At 36.9% G+C, this 13,432-nt stretch overlaps 2 protein-coding genes across 2 annotated transcripts in view; both read left to right on the top strand.

Annotated features, from left to right (window-relative positions):
* LOC135207339 (eukaryotic translation initiation factor 3 subunit J-like) overlaps window positions 1-13,432 on the top strand; it is a 190,284-nt gene that overhangs the window by 70,501 nt on the left and 106,351 nt on the right. The gene's annotated exons all lie outside the window — the stretch shown is intronic.
* Window positions 8,113-13,432, top strand: part of LOC135207135 (uncharacterized protein DDB_G0271670-like) — a 41,352-nt gene continuing 36,032 nt past the window's right edge. Inside the window, exons 1-2 of the mRNA XM_064238727.1 lie at window positions 8,113-8,265; window positions 8,987-9,176. Of these exons, the coding sequence (XP_064094797.1) occupies window positions 9,017-9,176 (160 nt within the window). The 5' untranslated portion in view covers window positions 8,113-8,265; window positions 8,987-9,016. The remainder of the gene's footprint in view (window positions 8,266-8,986; window positions 9,177-13,432) is intronic.

The raw sequence follows: 13,432 nt of genomic DNA, 5'->3' as shown, positions 1-13,432 counted from the left end.
GGATCGCATTTTAGAATATGATGCGTGCGGAAGGTTTCTTGAAGAAGGCTTATCTTCTTCTTTAAATAAGGGATTGATTAGATAGTTCTGTCAACTAATGCATCGGCTACACTGCTTTCATGGTCAAAATGAACCATTTTGTCTTGAGAGACTGGCATTGTATCAGTAACTGAAATAAACCTAAGAACATTGACTGTTTTATTTTGCTCTTAGTGATTTTACTTAAAAAGCCAGATTGCCACAAATTTTTTCCTTCACCTCATTTACATTGCTTACCTTCTCTATGCTAGGGATAGTCATCATCCTTACAGCTACTTCAAGACCTTCCAGGCCTACAGTTATATTTTTAATGACATTAACAGTTACAGAATCAACTTCCTATGATTCAGTTTCCTTCCATTCCTAGACCAGCATCAGGGGTAAATCTTATCGCGCAAAGTTTCAGACCCAGCAATTCTGGCACCACGCTCAACAATTCCTTCAAATCGCAGCCCAGTTTCATCCCCTAATGCAATTATTGCATTCTGCATTTCCGTGTAACCAGTCGCTATTAAAAGAACTGTATCAACAGTGAAGGCAGAGAGATGCCTCAGTTTTTGGCATTACCACCGATGCCATCTAAAACTGCACATCTCTTGCCACTTATCTCATAAACGTCCTACTCAGTCTTGATTTTATGCTCGGTTGTTTCCTTTTTTACTGGTAATATTGTAGTTTCATTGACAGTTACATTTTAATGACTATACGTTTGTTTAATGTACGATGTAAAAAGTTTCATAGAGAAGAAGAAAGTATATTTGTTCCGCTCAAAATGCGAGAACACCCAGAGATCTATGAAAGGAGAATTATATATAGAAAATGAGAATACTGTTAGTATACGTGGAGTGTGGGGTAACTATAGGAGCAAGAGAAGGGAATAAGAAGGTGGCTGATGAATTAGAGGAAAAAACGGAAAAGGCAAAAGAACAGTGATTCATGGAGAATTCAAAGGGCAGTAAGGGTTCGTAGAATACAGGAGATAGGGCGGAACTAGGAGAAGAATGCTGGAGATCACTAATGGAATACATTACTGAATGGTGATGAGAAATATAACTGTATTACGTAGGAGAAAGGAAATCGAGAGAGTGTAAAAGACCTAGTGGTTGTAAACAACAAAATGTGTAGTACTGTAAAAAGACACCAAAATAACAAGTAACTGCAAAAGACAGAGGATAAGCTCTGTCAACAGAAATGGAACTAGTAGAGCGACAGTTGATGAATTGAATGATAAGGGAGTCGATTAAAAACGAGGAAACGTTTCAAAGTAATTTATAAACAATGGAAATTTATGGGAAGCCACATCCCCGTCACACACCGACGCAACTCCGTGTCGCCACAGAATGGCTTGTATACTCCAAGGTCCAAAGAATAGTTATACCTTGGTATACTCCAGGATACTCCTGGCCCTAAAGTCTCCACTCGTGAGAAATGAAGCTGCCCTCAGCCTCAATCGTGACATGGACCGGATTAGTGCATGCTGTAGTCGGTGATGTATGAGGGTGAACTCCAGTAAAACGAAATTACTATTGATTAGCAGATCTTGCATATATTTTCCACCCCATCCTCCCCTTCAGGTGGATAGGACACTGCTGAATGAGGCTGAAGCTTTAACTTTTGACTCGCATCTTACTTTTGAGAAATATCTAATGAAAGTTTCAACAAATTAGATATTGCATGAAAGGCTTCATATGTTTGATAAAATCAATGCAACCTGTTTTAGGTCATATCCTTTCCCAGAATACTGTTCTCCGGTATGGATGTCTGCTTTTGTCAGAGTTTTACCTCTTTTCGATAGCGTGGTTCGTAGTGGTAGGTCTCTGTTTCGTCATAGTAGTTATGACTTGGACCATCGACGGATGGTTTTTTTTTTTTTTTTGCCAATTTTTCATAAGTTACATTTCAACAGAGATCTGTCACATTCATAATTGATCCCTGATCCCCTTTATCTGCCGAGAGCAACTATAGATTCGCTGAACAGCAGCACCAATATGCAGTAAATGTGCATCGCTGTCGAACTTCTCAGTGCGATTGGAATTTCAGAAGTTCAAGCATTACTAACCTAAGTTCAAGTATTACTAACCTAAGTTCAAGCATTACTTCAAGTATTACTAACCTAAGTTCAAGCATTACTTCAAGTATTACTAACATAAGTTCAAGTATTACTAACTTAATACATTTGTCCTTGCATTTCAATAATTTACTTACATTTTTATCTATTTATTAATTTTTAAATTTATTTTTCTTTTTTAATAAGCGATTAGCGATTTTTTTCCGTATTTCCCTTTAACCTCCCCCCCCCCCTTACTTCTTCCTAATGAACACCATATTCTTTGGGAGCTTGAATTTCAAGTCAGTGACCCCAGTGGGTTTGTTTCATGAAGTAGGGTTCATCTTCGGAATAATAATAATAATAATTAATGATAATGATCAGAATGTGTGCACATTATGAATAATAATAACGTTCACCTGTAATGATCATGGAAATCATTTTTTCTTGGGCTTTAATTTCGAATAACTTATAAACATTAACTCAGTCTAAAAATTTAAAGGTAAATTTGATACATCAGCGGACATAACTAAAACTGTTTTTTTATTATTCTTTGGTCGAAACTGAAAAATGTTCATCTTTCCATGCAGTTAAACGTCTATTGTTGAAATTATCTCCTTAAAGATCTGTTTACGTCTTAATCCGATCAAGTGACATTCGGAATAATCCCAACCCCCTTCTCTCTCTCTCATCAAGAGAAAAGAATTTAAATTTCAGAACAAAAGATAAAGGTTATCATCATTATGTTTCTCTGCACATTCATAGTAACACGCTCTACTAATTTAACGAAAAAGATGAATTTCCCAAAGTCATAAAGGGCCAACCAACATAAATGAAAGACGTTGTGCGTGAGGTCTTGGTCTTCATCGTCCTTGGCAAGGACTTTCGTCTTGGCTAAAACGCTTTTAACTGATGAGTGATGACTGAGAGTGAGAAGTGTTGGGTCGCTTGGGTGACTCGGGTCACGGCCCACGGGTGCTATGCCGCTATCATAGTATCTCTCGCCGAAGTAACGGGTGCTAACTTATAGTAATTGTGTTTTGTGTCCCGCCATGGTATTCGTTAGTGGGGACTGTGGGGTGTTTGTGGTTTATGTTCCAGCTCTATTTGATAGGATTGGTTTACGTACGTTTTGTTTAGCGTTGATAGGTTTTGTTTATTACATATTATTATGAACTCTTCTGGATTTTGGATATTGGTTTGGTGTTTAGTCTTTTACAGTTTCATTTATCGGCGAACTAGACTATGCCAGTTAACGTTTTTCTATACAGTTTTACCGCCTGAACAAGAATTTAAGATAATATTTTTTCGGCCGGCTGTAATTAACGTGTAATTTACCCTTGAAGATTTGTTACCTACAGAAAAAACAAAGTCCATGTTGTTGTCTCTGTCGTATCACCTATTTTAATGAGCTGTTCGTTCGTTTGTGTGCTGCGCAGTCTCGAATTGTCATGCTGAAACCACACCTTCCGAATGACGTCACAAAAAACTCCACCCAAAAAGTGACATCATTATAGACAATATCCAGTCGCAAATAAGCACGTTTCATTTTCCTCTGAAACAAAAGAAAGCACAGTGTTTTCAGCCAATGACAATATATAATGTTACCAAGTCGTAAATTTTTTCGGCAAATACACCTATTTTCTCCAATTAAGCGTTAGTTGCACCAAGGCCTATATAGGCCTTGAGTTGCACTAACGCCGTGAGTGAATTAGCACGACCGTCTTCACGCTCCGATTTTGTTCCCCAGGAAACTTTCCCCATAGTGTGTGAAAATTACGTGAATTATCGAGATTTCACAAACTATTATGGGCCTATAGAAAGGCTCATAACTTTTGCCTAAAATCACGGTTTAATCAAGAGTGAACATATTTGCCCGACTTGTAAGGAAAAGTGCCTTCTTGACTTCAACAAAATAGCCTTTCGGTGCGATAAAACCTATGTAAGGCAAGCTATTTCCTGTATATATTTTTATTATCGTATGAAATATGTGATTATCGTGTCAAATATGCTGGAGTATTGTCTCTGTTAGCCTAATGGCCGCTCAAATTTTTCGCAATTGTCATGAAGTGTGCAGGGAAGGTAGTGCCCTTAGGGGGGGGAATCGCAGGGGGGCGAAGCCCCCCCCCCCCCCCCCCCCCCCCCCCCCCCCCCGCTAGGCCTAGGTAGGGGTACGGCGCTCTAGGTTAGGTTAGGTGGTTTGTTTGGTTAGGTAGTGCCCTGGAAATCACTTTTCTCCTGCTCCCCCCCACCCAAAAAACCCGGTTCCCACTGGGGTCCCCCAAGATTGTTAGATGGGAACAAGGGTGTAATTGCCTGATGCCACCAATATTAATGATCAGTTGAAGCATAATCAATAAAAAATACATCGGAAAAATATATATTCTTCTGCAAACAAGAGACGGAGCTCTCCTTTAGATTTACCGTCTTCAGAGGTAAATTACGGTTTAATTACAGTCGACCGAATGAATATTACTTTAAATTCTTGTTCAGCAAGTAAAATAACATAGGAAAACGTCAATTGCCATAGTCTATTGTACCGCGGAATGCGGGCTTAGAATTACCGCTTGCGTTCCACGAAAACTTTACACAACTGTTTGCTCCTTAATTCCATAATTGGGCTGCAAACTTTGAGATTTTCAATAATTTGCTAGATCCTATTCCATAATTTTTCAAGAATCTCGAAGATTTTGTTGCTCTGATTTCAAATATTACACTATTCAAATTATTTCTCATGTGATTATTTTTAACGCAAAGTGTGGATGGGTAAGCAGGAGTAAACCATTTAAAATGTTGAACAGGTACTTTAAATTTTTTAATCCTATATGATGCTTTATTTATAAGCAGGTTTAGTTGCTTAAGGAACGTTCTAGTGGAATGAATGAGTTAAATTCGATAAGGAATATCCAAATCGACAACGTAAGGCTACACGCTGTTCGTGCACTAAGCTTCAAATAAGAGGGCTTGTCACATCACATAGCAAGTAACTGAACCAACATACCCAGATAAATATGCTAATATTGTTTAATAAATATCTCAACACAAACCGGTTGTTCGACTTTTGTTTTAAAACTGGTTCCGGAAACTGTCCTGTATCCTTAACTACCAGCAATTGGGATTTACATGGTCCATGCTACTGGAAGTAACTATAGCTATTTTCCTCGGTTGTTGTTTTCAGCTGAATAATACGTATGGATCAGGTGCTTGTTGAAGAGTTTTAGTTTAGGTCGGCCAGTAAAGACGACCTGAGATTCTGGTATGGTATTTTAAATAGTTTAAGAGGCCTGGGGACAAAAAACATCAGATGTTTTGTTACAACTGAGAAGGAAGAAATAAAGTACTTGCCTGTGTTCCCTGTCTGTATCACCATGCATTCATAGCTTTGTACATACTCTACGTTCACAGCGTTTTGTTTAATTGCTTCTGTCTCTGCATAAGTCCAATCTGGATCAAACATACCCATTTTGTTAGAGGAGGTCTCTAATTTGGAACGTTTGCATTGTGCTTAAAGGTATTTGATATAGTAGATACTGAGGATCCATAACTGAATACTTTTTTTGGTCTGAAAATTTCAGGACCGCAACTACGTCCAAACAGGTGCCCAGTAACATTTTAAGGTGGTGTATTTGGAGAATTGTGAACTTGGAATATTATGCTGCACTAAAAAGACAATTGCGGTAGTATTAGCATCATTGGTTCATACTTTTTCAAAGCTGCTTTACTGATGGAAGCTGATCGCGTGTGTAATTGAAATAATTCAAAAGTAACTGTAGTATTCGCTGAACGAAAGATGCATTATGTTATGGCGCGAGAATAATGATGGCCCTAGTTGGTTTCTTATGAGATTATGATAATGAACTGACTTTGCTGGTCTGGTCCTTGGATTGTGTACTTTGGGAATCCACGATCCCAACACCCAACGATCAGAGGAATTTAGGAAGCAAGCCGTTTTAGTGCTTATTTGCGGTTGGAAATTCGCCATGTTGTATTAGATTTATCACCAATGCTACATAGAGGAGGCATGAGACTAATTGGAGTACATGCTTGTATGTTGAGCACTGTCTCGAATCAAGAGGATAAACTAACAAATAGGAAGCGCAAATTAGCCATGGGAAAGGTTGGCTTCCATATTTTGTTTAGAAGCTGGTACTACCTAATTGTAGCTAAATATAAGAGCACTTACATAGTGTAGGTAATTCACAAGTTCAGCGCCTCAGTGACGTGGTCGGTACGGTGTTGGTGTGCCACCTCGATGGCCGCGAGTTCGATTCTCGAGCATTCCATAGAGGGGTGAGAGATATGTATTTCTGGTGATAGAAGTTCACTTTCGACGTGGTTCGGAAGTCACGTAAAGCCGTTGGTCCCGTTGCTGTATAACCACTGGTTCCATGCAACGTAAACGCACCTTCAAACAAAATATTACAATGGGTTGGAAGCAGAAAGAAGGCAGTTAAGGCCCTTTAAAAGACGTGTTGGGTGGAAGATCACAGTTCATCTCCGGAAAGTTTAGCGTTTTTTGTCTAAAAATGCAAGAGTTCGTGAAATAAGGAATGTAAAGGATGTGGGCATCCTGTAGGGAAGATACATTGAATATCTATGGAAAAATGGTTGTCATATTATTGCCCGAAAGTCTGCTCCTTTAAAGTTGTGAAAGGAATGAAGAAAGACTGTCTTCATGAGAGTGCCGTTTGCTAAACTGACCCTCTGGGTTTCGGATAAACTCCACGATGGGCACCCTGTTCAATTAATTTTCTCGAGACATCTGGACACATTACTTATCCAGAAGGATACAACATGCCTTAATTGATGAAATAAGAGGCCATCAAAAGCTATACCATGAAAGAACTGTTGGATTTATTTACTAGCGCCCTCAGCGATTCCTCTCATTCCTAAATTGTTTGCTGGATGTGAAACTTGAGTAAAAGCTCTTGCTAAGCACAGCCATGATGCAGAGAGCTACAGCTCCATCTTCATTAGGAAAGGAAGATATTGATATCCGGTCGATGTTAGTTCTGCGTTTGTTTAAAATAACCAAGTTTAATTTGTGTTGGTTCACGGTGCCACAATGAGTTATCATAGCGTTCAATACTGATATAAAAAGAGTAATAGTATGGTAGCCCATTTCCTACTGAATACATTGTCCTTTGGTTGAAGCTTTGAAATTGAAAATACCAAGTTAACTACAATAAATACATTACGTTGGGTATTTTTTTTAAAGTGAGGTAAGTTGATAATAGTTGTTCATTAAGTTTATATTATGTTTTGTAATTTTACCCTGTCTACACTTGCTTGGCGCCTAGAAGAAAGGAAAGCACTTCCACCTCTGCCTGTTTAAATGTTTAGCTGTATCTTTTCGTCAAATAAAGGCTTATCCACAAACCCTTGCTGCAAGACACTGCAAATTGTAGTCCCTGTGACATGCGAGTTGCTCGGAATCAGTAAACAAACATTCATTGGCAATTTGACTGAATTATATACACAATACATGTGGATATTATATATATATATATATAATATATATATATATATATATATAATATATATATATATATATATAGATATATATATATATATATATATATATATATATATAATATATATATATATAATTATATAAAAATCTATATGCATATGTATATAACATATATGTATATGTATGTATGTATATGGATGCATCTCATTCATAAAGCTCTCATCGTTAGGTTGGCACTAACTGAAGTTCATTCACACTCCGGGTATAAAAAGTGATAAAAAGTTAAGTGTTGCTATAATTTACCGTGAATGTGGTTGTAGAGGCTAGCACCCGAGGGGTAGACTCCTAGAATAGCTATATGCATCGCTTCATGATTAAAGTTCCCTAATCCTTTTGAGTCAAGTTCACGGCGAACGTGTCGTTTACAAAAGAAAAAATGGATTATTCGTTAAATTACAGTTTTTATGATACACCGGGGCCTGGGAAGTATTGACTGCGAATCATGCGTTTCAAGTATATTTTACCGTCAAAAGAAGACGCTTGGACAGAGGGCTGCACTCATTGGCAGTTTATTAATGTGGTAGTCTCGTGCTTCGTCATTGTTGATAGTTCCCATTGATTCTGGATTCCAATGTTTATGCCACATTACAGAGTTGTCATCGACGCCCGAGGTAAGACGACGTTGCTCCGTCTTCGCTGATCTCAGGTATTTTCAGATTTTTTTTCTTCGGTTAATGTGTATCATTATTAGCTTATTATTCATAGGTGAGGATATATGGAATGGGATAAATGCAAGATTGTTCTTTTGCAATGGGTACTGGTAACATTATCCGTTAAATAAGGAAGTCGCGTTTATTATCTTCACTTTTCCAGCCAAAAACATTAACAACTTAATCCACTGAAACCGAAATCCTCCTTTATCTACTTAATGCGCTATCCTTATACACACACAGTTACCGCATCTCAAGTCAAATTAAGGTTTCAGAAATAAAAATAAATGTGAGCCTCGGCAGATTTTCAGTATTGTTTAATAATGAGGTTTTATTTTCGTCCGAAATTACGAAAGTTTGGTATCAAGGAGCGAAACAGTCTTTTTTTTTCTCTCTCTCTCTCTCTGATGTGATCAATCGCAAATCAGTTATGACTCAAAGGTGACTCTCATCCGTTCGTAGTCATCGAATGTCTTGAGGGAAAACTATCTTAAAATTTTAATACGGAATCCGTGTATAAGGGGTTGAATCATTGGCAGCATGCATTTAACTGAACAGAGAACTCAAGTCCCGTAGAATGTTCTAAAAGTTGAGAAAGAAATTAGACAAAGATTGCAAAGCCTGATCCCTACCATTTCTGTTTTCGTGTTGCGTAACTCCTTCTAGACTGAGGATATTTTCGTAATTACATTTCCATTATTTCCATTCTGTTTGCAGCCTGTGTGGAAAAATAAGTCGCCTGCAGAGATGGGGGCCATTCGTCTTCTGCACTTGCAGACGCTGACTTTGTTAGGGGCCTTCCTCCTCCAACCTTGCGAAGGAACTCAACGGCCCCTCACTACAAAACCTATGACTGCTTTGCCTGCAGGCGTCATCGAATATCGGATTGTGAATCCTCCTTCGACTTGTAAGTCTATATCTTTGCTGTTGCGTTATCCGATACTTCTTGGTTGGAAGGAAACTCCTGTTCAAGGATGAAATGGAGAACACGAAAACAAATAAAGCTTTCCTCGTTCATTAAACGAAGTTTCAAACTTCGAGACCGAGTGGAAGGCTAATGTTAGAGAGATGTACAGTAAAAGTATAAGAAAAAAAATTATACCTGTCGCAAAATAAAGTTGGAAATTCAAATTCATAAATAGGTTTTACAATCTTATTTTCAAATTAACATTGATATAAGACGGTACAGTTAACGAGTGGAATGTACTTTCAACAGCCACTCTGACATTGGTCTGTCTTTTTTTGCTAAACTTTGGGGTCTTAAACAAGGCCCTTCGTGGTCGGTTGCTCGTTCCATTGTGGTCATAGAAGCTGGAACATTAACTTTTTCGTGGAGTCATTATAATATTATAATATTCATTTTAATAACATTATTGTAGAACGTTCTTTCTATTGCCAAATTTTTCAGGAACCCTAAAGTGAAAAATTTGGCACTCGTATTTTTCAAGTCAATTATTTTTATTATATTATAATTAAAAGGATGATAAATATTCTTTGGAAGTATGTTTGGTCTAAGGTATGTTCACCTACACCCTCGGGTGGAAAGCGAGATTTACTTACGAGGGCTTATAAAGATCACTTTAAATAACTTTAATGCAAGAATCCCTTAAAAGATAGAACGGAAATACACACGAGTAACCGTGAGCGTTGTGACAGATTTAAATGCACAAAATTGGCTCTGGCGAGAGAGTATTAGAATAGTCTTCGAAAATCTTTTTAGAAAACCTTACAAGTATTCCCTGCATACTTAATCAGTGTTTGGCAGATGTGAAGTCGTCAGAGTATACTACCTTGCTAAATTCAGGTGTATAAGAATTTCAACTTTCAGCCATTTTAATGCAGTTTATCCTTAATAATATACTTGTTTTTATAGTATATTTACTCTTATCATATGGTTTTTGAGTTGTCGATTTTCATCTGTTTGTCATTATTGTTAGTTGCACATAAATTTTATTTCTGTTGTTGGTTTTTTGTTCGTTTTGCTCTATTTCCATAAATAAGCAGTCTACTCTGAGGTAACTATATTAGCATATGGTTTGTCCCAAAAGGTATGCACTAATACTTAATAGGTATAATTATAAGATAAGATTATTAGGAATTAGGAATGGCTTACAAACATAGGTGATAATGAGAGTGAGAGTACATGATATAATTTTGTAATGATTTTGCTGGTAGGTTACTACTTCCCGTGAGAGAATTTCGCTTCATTATGCCTAGCGGTCCCGGGGCAGTGGAGGGGTCTGCATGGGTACGTGCCCCCCATCCCCGTGAAAAAAATGACAAAATGATAATACTGAAGGTTTAGGTAATGATATCATAAATGAAAAATATGACAATGGGGAAAGATAAAAATCTGTTATAGAAATAATAAAATTTTGAGAAAAAAATTATGATAACATACAGTATTTGTATAGATAGATATATGTGTACGTACACACACACACACACACACACACACACACACACAAATATGAAAATTGGTGGCCCCATGAAATTTTTCTGGATCCGCTAATGACATTTGGAAAGAAGTAGACTTCTCGGAGGAAGAGTAAAACTTAAAACGTCGTAGGTAAAAAGAACTTTTAAGAACCATAAGCTCGGCTAGTTTTGTGTTAGGAAAACTAAGTATTGCAGGGCAGTTGACTTCCCCATAGATATAATCTAAAATATAACCTTCATAAATAATGCCAACGGAAATACTGGCACTTAGATATCAATGGAAATTTGTCGTCCACGTGTACACCTACTGTCACGCAGCGGGCTTGGTTGGAGACGTACTTTTACTATTCAGGGGTTAAGTTGTTGAAGATTAAGCTGGCCTCATGCCAACACGGGCTCTTGCTCATAGAGCAGCAGCCCGCAGGTCATTTGCATATTTTTGCAGGTGAAAAGGTGAGATTTTTAGGATATGAAGTGAGCCTTTATTGTGGTATTCTTAGGTCCTGTTAGTCTACGCAGCATTTTTCGTCTTCTTTGTTATACACGCCGTCTTTATATCTATGCCTTTGCTTCACGTTAACTCTGCTTTTATGCTGTCTTTTTCCAAAGACTCTCCCTCTCGTTGTTTCCTATACATTCCCCTTCGCCCTTTCACTTAGCTTTGGAAGACACACTCAGACCAGGGGTTTTCAACCTGCGGTATAGGCGTATCTCAGGTGGTACGCCAAGGGTCTCTGTCAGGGGGTACGCGCTCCCCATGGCACCTCCTCGGCCAACTAGGATAGTTAATGAAAACAGTATCAGCCATTTCATGAACTACCTTTGCAGATGATGTAATAATAATGTATTTTGTAGCTCCGTACCATAACCTTGAAAATTTACTGCATAGCCAGAGGTAAGTAATTATGAAAAAATTTCTTTTATTTTTCTATGGAATTCTTTATGTTTACAATGTTATTGGTTATGTCAGGAGTTTATGTACTTACTTCCCCTCTCTACAGTTTTTCTGAATTGGGTTTCTTTTCCACCTAATATACAAAATGAAGGGAATACATTACTGAAATTCCAAATACCCAAAAGGGTACGTTAGGAGGAAAAGGTTGAAAACCCTTGCTCTAGACGGTAGAAAGGATTTTCTGCTGTGTCCTTCATCCCAGCTGCATTGCTTCCGCCTCTAGACCTATTGTCTGTTCCGTCGGTCTCTTCCCATCTAGCTGTCCAACACTTTGAATATCAACTTGTTCTAGTTTTATCTTAAGTTTCTCAAAAGTTTCTTTTATTCTGTTTTATTTTCAAGATACTTTTTTAACTTGCCGTTGATTTGTTTAAATATGACTGCGAATGTGTGCATTTTGTTATAATGGCATATGTATTGTAGTTATATATCTGAAATACTTGAGGATTATACTGCCTTTTCCTGTCGTCCTCTTTTGAAAAATGTTCTTAAATTTAACCTGCTTCTTTTCCCACTCTTCGTAGCATTTAATATATTTTCTTTGAAATCTTCCTTCCCTTTGCCTCAAGAGGGCTTCATTCTGTCCTTCCAAAGAATGTTAGTTTCAACCTCCCACCGCAGACCCCACACTGCTACAGTGACCATTTATCATACAGAGCCAGTGATTAATACGACAATCACAGAATGAACGTGACAATGATAGACAGCGTTTGAAATCAAAAATTTCTTGGGTGACTGGTGTTTGCCACTTTTATTTATGCATTCTTCACTTTCTTATTGGGTGGTGGAGGGCCATTTACAGCATTATCTACACGCAGAAAAAAACACATATATACACACACACATATATATATATATATATATATATAGATATATATATATATATATATATATATAATATACACATACATACACACCCACACACACACACACACACACACATATATATATATCGATATATATATATATATATATATATATATACATGTATATATGTATATATATACATATATATATATTATATATATATACATGTATATATGTATATATATACATATATATATATATATATATATATATATATAATATATATATATATATATATATATATATATACGCGATAAAAAAGCAACATATATTTACACACTATATATATACATTCACACACACACACACACACACACACACACACACACATATATATATATATATATATATGATATATATATATATAGTATATACATGTGCATATGTATATATATATATATATATATATATATATATATATATACATATATATATATGTGTGTGTGTGTGTGTGTGTGTGTGTGTATAACTTGATCACGAAGTATATAAAACGTGATGCTGTGTATAAATAAAGGTGTTGCCACGGAGAAAAATTGAAAGGCGAGAAAGCCAAGAATTTTCGGTCCAATTGGACCTTATGCTAATCTTGTAATGTCAATTTGGATATTAAGCCTACTTGTACTATGTTTTTGCTCTGTATGATCTGTTGTGCCTAAGTAAAGAGTCGTGCTAGACCGAAAGTTCTTGGCTTTCTCGCCTTTCAATTTTCCTCCGTGGCAACGCCTTTATTTATATATATATATGTGTGTGTGTGTATGTATACACAATATGTATGTATGTATGTGCCTGTTTTTTCTTTATTTAAGTGTAGATAACGCTGTAGATGGATCTATTTAGAAACATAAAATGATTTAGTACGGTAGCCTCATTCTTAACACGGCAATCGCAGAATGGATTTGACA

The sequence above is a fragment of the Macrobrachium nipponense genome, chromosome 32, assembly GCF_015104395.2.
Source record: "Macrobrachium nipponense isolate FS-2020 chromosome 32, ASM1510439v2, whole genome shotgun sequence".
Lineage (NCBI taxonomy): Eukaryota > Metazoa > Arthropoda > Malacostraca > Decapoda > Palaemonidae > Macrobrachium > Macrobrachium nipponense.
This window is presented reverse-complemented; position numbering and strand designations above follow the sequence as displayed.